Source organism: Coregonus clupeaformis, chromosome 39, assembly GCF_020615455.1.
Source record: "Coregonus clupeaformis isolate EN_2021a chromosome 39, ASM2061545v1, whole genome shotgun sequence".
In the NCBI taxonomy this organism is placed as follows: domain Eukaryota; kingdom Metazoa; phylum Chordata; class Actinopteri; order Salmoniformes; family Salmonidae; genus Coregonus; species Coregonus clupeaformis.
The window spans coordinates 12,192,316-12,201,929 of record NC_059230.1 but is presented as its reverse complement, the minus strand read 5'-3'; the positions used below and the strand labels follow the sequence as shown (position 1 = coordinate 12,201,929).

At 41.8% G+C, this 9,614-nt stretch overlaps 1 protein-coding gene across 1 annotated transcript; it reads right to left on the bottom strand.

The window, feature by feature from the left end:
• Window positions 1–1,738: 1,738 nt before the first annotated feature.
• On the bottom strand, window positions 1,739–4,035 carry LOC121554648 (odorant receptor 131-2-like). The gene is made up of 2 exons (XM_041868308.2): window positions 2,759–4,035; window positions 1,739–2,323 (listed from the first exon to the last, which is right to left on the bottom strand). Exon 1 carries the CDS (start codon window positions 3,826–3,828, stop codon window positions 2,869–2,871), a length of 960 nt encoding a protein of 319 aa, XP_041724242.1. The 5' UTR covers window positions 3,829–4,035; the 3' UTR covers window positions 1,739–2,323; window positions 2,759–2,868.
• Between the last annotated feature and the right edge of the window lie 5,579 nt (window positions 4,036–9,614).

Here is a 9,614-nt window from a genome sequence, read left to right as displayed (position 1 = left end):
CTGACATTATGGGGTATTGTGTGTAGGCCAGTGACACAAAATCTCATTTTAATACATTTAAAATTCCGGCTGTAACACAACAAATGTGGTAAAAGTCAAGGGATGTGAATACTTTCTGAAGGAACTGTATGTGTACCTTCATAATATTTTGTGTGATTGGTTAGTCCTGATTTGTTTCGGTCCATATTAATTCATACAGCACATGCAACTAACTTTAATATTAGGTGTTGAAATATTTGCCTTAGAAACGTATCCAAAAATGCTGTGCAGTAGCACTTTGTGACTTGATTAAAAAATCTCCATAACAATCTGTTGGTTTAAGCTAGAGATATCTTATGTTTTTGCATGGGATGCATCTCAATCTACCACAACCGCCTGTGTAACAATTCAGTTTCTGTGGGGGAAGGTGACAGAGCTAGAGCTGTGTTTGTCAGACCATAAGACATCCCGAAAATCGGTCTTCTCACACAATCGTCTGTAGTGTCTGAACGGTTTGGCCTACAAACTACTATGACCCCTCTATGGAAACATGAGACTCATGAACACAATGGTTTTTGCTGGGTTTTGGTCTACGACCCCCACAAGCGTCTTGGGACTCGTCTGAAGTCGTACAGCTGATCTGCCAACTTCTTTCTGTAGCGTATGAACAGTTTGGGCTACTCACTAATATGAGTGTGTAAAGGTGAGACTAACACATACATGGTTGTTTTGCTCTAGGATGCCCAAAGGCATCACAAGACTCGGATGATAGTCCCACGGTACATCAAAATAAATTATGGAAATATATATGGAGACTGTTCATTGACAAACATAAGGGGTTTTAAATACATTAAAAAATACATTTAAAAAAAATGCTTCCTGATCTTTCTTATATCTCTCAGATATAGGACAGACACTTCAGAACAAACTTCCTTTAGATTTGTTTTTGGGACTATCTGTTGTTCCATGTAGTGAAACTGTTATTCAATGCATTTGGGGCGGCAGGTAGCTTAGTGGTTAAGAGCATTGTGCCAGTAACCGAAAGGTCTCTGGTTCTAATCCCCGAGCCGACTAGGTGAAAAATCTGTCGATGTGCCCTTGAGCAAGGCACTTAACCCTAATTGCTCCTGTAAGTCGCTCTGGATAAGAGCGTCTGCTAAGTGACTAAAATGTAAATTTGTATGGGCTAATAGCAGTAATGCCAAAATATAATTGTTTAATATATTTTTTTGATACTTCAAAGTGTCTTAAAATTCAAAATCCAATAGCAAAATGATCCTTGGTATGACCTTTTTAAAACAATTCCATATAGCCTAGTAGTAACCCCCCTCCCCCAGTATTCATAAGTCTAATTCTGTTAATTTGAGAGGCAGGCCAGGGATACAAACCCATATTAATCCTTAACCTAAACAAAAAAGCATGTTGAGACATGTCTTCATTGAAAGCACTTTATAGTCCAGGATTAAAACCAGGTGTAATCTGGGTTTGTGAAGTGCAACCCCTCTAGTCCACTAGTCTCAACATTCATTTTAGTTTTACTTCATCAACATCCTCCTTTACCGAACCTAACCAGGCATTTACAGGAATCAGTTGAGGTGATGTGTGAAGACTGATTTTGTGTAGATATCAAACATGAACCCCTTCATTAAATGCGGATGTGCACTGCAAACCAGCATGGATTGTATGAGTGAACCGGGAGCACCAAGTCTGTCAGACACAAACTGAAGTGAAGCGAGTTAAAACACAGAGCTGCTACTGCTCCAGATCACATGCTGTTCAGTTTCAGCTCTTTTATTACAGAGAATCTGTCACTAAGGTTCACATGGCGATGAAGATGGGCAATAATGTTCAATCTGGCTCTTGTTTGAATGAATCAGAATCTTTTCATCTCAAGTAATAGATATTGTCTTGACTTTATCTCACAAAAAAACATATTAACATATTACAGGTAGTCTGAGGCTGGTCTGTCCATAGACCAGCCTATAAAGTCACTACACCCTGGGTAGAACAGAAGCACTTTCACAGCATTATGCAGATGCTGGATAACCACCTACTGTATGAATGTTCATCAGCAAAAAAGGGAGAATCCTCTCAAATGTTTATAGTGAGAGTGACACCTTTCGTCTGGTTGCTATGTCCGCCATCCACCAGTGTCTCCATGACATCTGAAAGGCAGTATCAGTCTGGTACAAAACGTCTTCAGCCCAGTCTATGGAGCACAGGAGAAGTACTGGTGGGTAGTGAAGTTATGGGAACGGTGGCTAGTTAGTTCTCAACATCCCCTCAAACTGGGGTCTGTGGGAACTCCAGTGAGATGACTGTCTGGAATGTCAGTGTTCTTTCACTGGGGAAATAAGAAACCATTCAATGCATGGGTAAATGAAGGTGTCCGAAGCCATGTGATGTTTGTTAGAAAATATTGTTTCATTTCGAATGTGGTAAGAATAGCTTTTCTGTAGTCTCACATCCCACATTTTCTAAAACTGATGTGTTACTTACTTTACGCACACATTATGCACACTCATTTGGCGAGTCCAGTGGCATGGAGAATGTTGAATGGAAACATACTAAAAGACAGTAGGTGATGACTAAATACTCACGGGTGTATACCAACCAGAAATAGTAGAGATAATTACCAAAACCGTATCTATTATTTTATACTGTATATTCTCTGACAAAGTTAAGAAAGTTGATAGTTGTCATTTGCTGTTTTGCCTACTTCCTTTTTTGGACATGTTGGCATGTACAGTATCTTAACCACAAATAATTGATCACATACCTTGGCTGGGAATGCAGACGAGGCGTTATGGCTCGCAAGGTCCACTCCAGGGCCCGGTTTCCCAAAAGCATTTTAGGCTAAATTCATCGTTAGAACCTATGGTTCTGAGATTAATTTAGCCTTAAAATGCTTTTGGGCTCTAAGATTAATTTAGCCTTAAGATGCTTTTGGGAAACCGGGCCCAGGAGGCTTTTCAGGGGGCGGGAACAACAGGGGAATCGGCGATGCACCTGCTCCAAGAGTTCCTCTTTACGCAAACCGTAGACGATTGGTGAGACACACTGCGCCAAGCTAAAGAAGGCAAAACTAACCACCGCTGACAGTTCTTTGGTCCCTGGTTGAAGGTAACCTTGTTTCTGGAGAACTGTTAACACAAAGTTCACGAAGTTGGGGAGGATGTATACGGCGAGTTGAGTAACGTGCAGGGCGACGGTCTTGCATCCGACACTGTTGCGTCGATTCATCACTCCCAACCGTCGCCCCTCAAACAGTATCCTTACATAACTGTACAGAATGAGCGCCGTGCACACAGATATCAACAATATTTTTTCCAGGCCACCTTTCTTCAGCTGTTCCCGTCCACATTCCCCATTTGGACCAGTGGCGAGCCTCTCTGTCTTGGTAAACAGAGTGAGGGGGATAACCAGTGCGAGTCCCCATGTCAGTAGCCCAACTAGCCAAGGCCAGTGCCAGACAGAACTGTAACGCAGAGGATGACAGACAGCAAAATAACGGTCTAGCGACATAGCAGTGAGAGTCAGAAGGATATTGGACGCGCTGGTGATTAGGACGGTTATCATGGCCACACATGTGGATGCCACTGGCCTGGCGCCGAAGTAGATCTGGAGGTAGAAAACAGAACTCATCCCGAAGTACACCAGAGCAGACACCAACAGGTGAAAAACCAACACAAAGCGAGCATGGCCCCGGAGTCGCCCCTCGAGCACTATCGTCCAGTTAATGAGGATGTTGAAGAACGCCAATGTTATGAAGGAGATGGTCGACGCACAAACCCGTACATAGGTGTAGTCCTTTACACCTGTTTCTCCAGTCCCGTTATATATCGACATTATTCCTCGTTTGATGCTGTATTTAGGGTATTGGTGGAGTTGTTTCTTCGTGGCCTCTGCCTTCTCATAGTTTCCAAGACGCTTAACAATTGAGTGGTCATCCAGGCTACTGAATCAGAGTACATCCAAGACATTCAATGCAATGCAATGTCTGTGTATGAGAAACCTCTCTCTCTCTCTCTTTCTATCCCTCTCGCTTTCTATCGCTCTCGCTGTCTTTCTCTGGCTGCCTCTCTGTCTTCCAACCCCAAAAGCGCGCCAGTGTGCACAGTGCGCAATCGCCACGTTGACAAAGGGAAGTACGTTTCCATTTTCAACTGTATATATGCTGGTTTTTAGATATATATCTAAAATAATCAAATATCATGCTAAACAATAACATTTTTCATCAACATGTACTGTTCTGATACAGGGCAGGCCCATTAGTCTGAGAAGTATAGGCCCCTTTAAGCAACCACATACAGTAAATAATTTACTTGATTAATAAACGTCAACATATCCCAATATAATACATTAGATACAATCACTTTCTAATCTAATTTCGAATTCGGACTACCAGGGGCCACATTTATAAACGCCATGTATGCACAAAATATGCCCCAAAATATGGGTGCGCCAATTTTCATTCAAATGTTGGTATTTATAAAAACGGAACTTGACTTGATAACGTGCTTCTCCTCCCGCAAACTTTAGACCATCCGTGCCTACTACTCCTCCCCCTCAGGAATCAAACTTGATTCATTCTCCAGGATCCTCTTGTACTGGACAGACACCTGGCGATACTTCTCCTCTCTCTCTCTGGCTCTCTACTTCTCTCTCTCTCTCTCTCTCTCTCTCTCTCTCTCTCTCTCTCTCTCTCTCTCTCTCTCTCTCTCTCTCTCTCTCTCTCTATCTATCTCTCTCACACTCACAGTCACACTCAAACACACACACACACAAAATCCTGTTACACTGCACCGCTGCTTGAAGCTACTTCCCTTCACACAAAGACACACACACCTGGAAGTATTGCGTTCCCTTCTCCTTGATGATGACGATGCTCTGCTCTAGTTTCTCTGCTGAGTTCTTCTCCCAGGATTACATGGCCTGGGGAAGAGAAAATACAGTAAGTTATGATGTAAATGTAATGTTACTATGGCTAAATGCTGAGGGGTCACAGGTGAGAGGTTATACATTCTGGAAGGTGTTCAGTTTGAGTTTGTGCTGCAAAGTGGCTCCACTAGGAATACTGTACTTGCAACTGCCTGTGTTTCCATAGCCATACCTATACACACCACAGATAGATATCATACCTATTCACACACCACAATTAGATATCCATACCTATTCACACCACAATTAGATATCCAAACGTATTCACACCACAATTAGATATCCATACCTATACACACCACAATTAGATATCGATACCTATTCAAACCACACAATTAGATATCCATACCTACATACACCACAATTAGATATCCATACCGATTCACACACCACAATAAGATATCTATACCTATTCACAACACAAATAGATATCCATACCTATACACACCACATTTAGATATCCATACCTATTCACACCACAGATAGATATCCATACCTACTCACACACCACAATTAGATATCCATACTTACAGAGTAGACACAAAACTCTGCATATACACTACCAGTCAAAAGTTGGTAGAATAATAATTGATATCTACATTGTAGAATAATAGTGAAGACATCAAAACTATGATAAAACACATATGGAATCATGTAGTAACCAAAAAAGTGGTAAACTAATCAAAATATGTTTTATAATTGAGATTCTTCAAATAGCCACCCTTTGCCTTGATGACAGCTTCGCACACTCTTGGCATTCTCTCAACCAGCTTCATGAGGTAGTCACCTGGAATGCATTTAAATTAACAGGTGTGCCTTCTTTAAAGTTAATTTGTGGAATTTATTTCCATCTTAATGTGTTTGAGCCAATCAGTTTTGTTGTGACAAGGTAGGGGGGGGGTATACAGAAGATAGCCCTATTTGGTAAAAGACCAAGTCCATATTATGGCAAGAACAGCTCAAATAAGCAAAGATAAACGACAGTCCATCATTACTTTAAGACATGAAGGTCAGTCAATACGGAACATTTCAAGAACTTTGAAAGTTTCTTCAAGTGCAGTCGCAAAAACCATCAAGCGCTATGATGAAATTGGCTCTCATGAGGAGCACCACAGGAATGAAAGACCCAGAGTTACCTCTGCTGCAGAGTTACCAGCCTCAGAAATTGCAGCCCAAATAAATGCTTCACAGAGTTCAAGTCACAGACACATCTCAACATCAACTGTTCAGAGGGGACTGTGTGAATCAGGTCTTCATGGTCAAATTGCTCAAAGAAACCACTACTAAAACACCAATAATAAGAAGATACCTGCTTTGGCCAAGAAACACAAGCAATGGACATTAGACCGGTGGAAATGTGTCCTTTAGTCTGGAGTCCAAATTTGAGATTTTTGGTTCCAACCGCCGTGTCTTTGTGAGACGCGGTGTGGGTGAACAGATGATCTCCACATGTGTAGTTCCCACCGTAAAGCATGGAGAAGGAGGTGTTATGGTGTGGGGGTGCATTGCTGGTGATACTGTCTGTGATTTATTTCAAATTCAAGGCACTCTTAACCAACATGGCTACCAGAGCATTCTGCAGCGATATGCTATCCCATTTGGTTTGGGCTTAGTGGGACTATCATTTGTTTTTCAACAGGACAATGACCCAACACACCTCCAGACTGTGTAAGGGCTATTTTACCAAGAAGGAGAGTGATGGAGTGCTGCATCAGATGACCTGGCCTCCACAATCCCCCGACCTCAACCCAATTGAGATGGTTTGGGATGAGTCGGAGGCAGAGTGAAGGAAAAGCAGCCAACAAGTGCTAAGCATATGTGGGAACTCCTTCAAGACTGTTAGAAAAGCATTCCAGGTGAAGCTGGTTGAGAGAATGCCAAGAGTGTGAAAAGCTGTCATCAAGGCAAAGGGTGGCTATTTGAAGAATCTCAAATATAAAATATATTTTGATTTGTTTACCACTTTTTTGGTTACTACATGATTCCATATGTGTTTTTTCATAGTTTTGATGTCTTCACTATTATTCTACAATGTAGAAAATAGTAAAAATAAAGAAAAACCTTTGAATGAGTAGGTGTGTCCAAACTTTTGACTGGTACTGTATACCCACAGAACACACAATTACACATTTCTCAAAATAACAACGTACTAGGTTTGTACACTAGGTTTGTAGTGTGTGGGTGTCTGTGTGTGTGTGTGTGTGTGTGTGTTTGATGCTGAAGAGTCACTCTTCTCCCTGCTCCATGGCGGTCAGGGCTTTCTCCACTCCACTTGGCCGACCCAGGCTTTCTCCATCTCCCAACTCAAACTTCAGTTCCCTCTTGTCAAACTCTTTGCCCTCACAGCTGCCCTCCAGAGCCTTTATCCTGTACAGTAGGTCTTTGTTTGGTTTGGCGTATCCCTGTCCCTTAGTGATGATGCAGAACATTCATTTGAGCAGTCTCTCAATGTCAAACATGTCAATCCTTCACAGGCAGACAGGCATACAGACAGAAAGACGGACAGACAGAGGGTTACCTGGAAGACGAGGGTAGCGTTGGGGGGTATTTTTGGTGGGCTGCCTGTGTACTCTGGTTTACAGCTGGCTGATCTCGCTTTCAGAAGGACAACTGAGATCGTCACAATGAATAGTGATGACTGGACATGTGCTTGATAGCTAGCTAGCTAGTAAAATAGATGCAGAAGCACAGATCTCAGTGACAGTAACGTAAGCTTCAAACTAGCCACCGTTAGGTAGGATAACTCTACAATATCATAACAACCCTAGATAAGGGGTCGTTTTAGTCATCTTTACTTAACTAACTTTCTACCTTGCAGTACAGATGGGTCACAGGAAAAGTTGAGATGGACTGACTTATGGTCCCTGGGTTGTCATATTCATGGATGGTCAGGCAAATGTTTTGTTGCTTCTAATGTCTGCATTAAAGGCAGCACACAATGAGATTGCTAACTGTAAGATATAGCTAGAGTTAGCTTACTATTAACTAACTTTAGCTACTTTAGTTGCACAGGTCACTATCAATATGCACAATCAAAGTGCTGTAAACTAAGTAGCTAGTTGAATAAAATGTCCGTTATTTATAAGTGTCATCAAAAGTTGAAGAGATGCAAAGCTTACCTATCAGGACCAATGATTTCCAGCTCTTCTCAGGCAGCTAGCTAGTTAGCTTGTTAGCTTTGACTGGAGCACCCAATGAGACAGATTATTGGCGACTATTGCCATTTGTCAGATGTTCCTTATCAACACGCAAAGTACACACGCTTATCCACACGCAAAGTAAAGACGTTAGGAAATGATCAAGAATAGTAACCTTACGGCCTCTTTGTCGTGAGGAAAGTGTTCCAAAGTATACGCCGCCACTGCCACATGATGTCTGTGCGTGTTCAGACAAATGGTAGACAGCAGAGTTATCCACAACCATCGCTAGTTCCTCCTTATAAGTGGCATCGATCATTGGCATCAATCACCCCTCATAGCTAGTTCCTCCTTATCGGTGGCATCGATCACCCCTCATAGCTAGTTCATCCTTATTATTGGAATCAGAGAGGAAGAGGAGAGAGGCCCAACTCAGCGGAAAATCTGTCTCCATCCAGCAGGTGGCGTTTTTTCCATTGTTTCGCCCAACAAGCAAGGAGTTTTTGTATGGAGGTCAATTAGAATGTCAAATTTGGTCAACAACCAAAAAAAATCATGGCTTTTTTACCACATGAGGTTTATTTGATCTAATAGAAGTTTCGTAATGCTTAAGTTGTTACGAGTGTACTGATATAAGTAGGACACGTGACATCCCGGCAACTTTGAGAAAAAACACTTTATATCGGAGATGTCTCGAGATGGCTATGCATATTCATGGCATGAGGCTAGTAGCATAGTGTTTCTCTCCATTGAATACACGCGGTTGATGTCAACAACCCTCATCGAATATTCAAAAAAGGATTACAATAATAAGATGTATCCACCAATCCAAATAAAGTATAGGGGGGAGCTAGACAACCCACCGTGCCACTTTGTGGCACAACGACTCCCATTGTTAGGGCAGAGAGACATGTATCTTGTCAGTATATCCATAATCTTTGGTGGCATCGATCACCCCTCATAGAGAAGTATGTGTAATTTTGTGGATGCAAGAAAGTCCCCAGTCAGGGAAAGCCACTGCATAGAGAGAACAAGGAGAAGAAGTGTAACCAGCTGGGCGGATTCCGTAGTGATTTGCATTTTGCCTGTACATTTCATAATAATCATATTTATATTAACAGGCTTATATGTTGTTTTGGACTGTTGTTTAAGACATTCGCTATGATTACACTCAGTTGTTATTGTTGCAAATAATTATTTCTGATGTAGCAGTCGGGCTAGCTAGCATGCTAGCTAACCATCATAATGGGTTTGGTTAGCTAGCCAATTTAGCTAGCTAGTGTCGTCATCCAGATTAGTATCTGAATTCAAGTGATTTTGAGTGTAATGCAGTTGATTGGTGACAATGGTGTGAACATACACTACCAGTCAAAAGTTTGGACACACCTACTCATTCAAGGGTTTCTCTTTATTTTTACTATTTTTTACATTGTATCAGGGGATTGTGGAGGCCAGGTCATCTGATGCAGCGCTCCATCACCCTCCTTCTTGGTAAAATAGCCCTTACACAGCCTGGAGGTGTGTTGGGTCATTGTCCTGTTGAAAAACAAATGATAG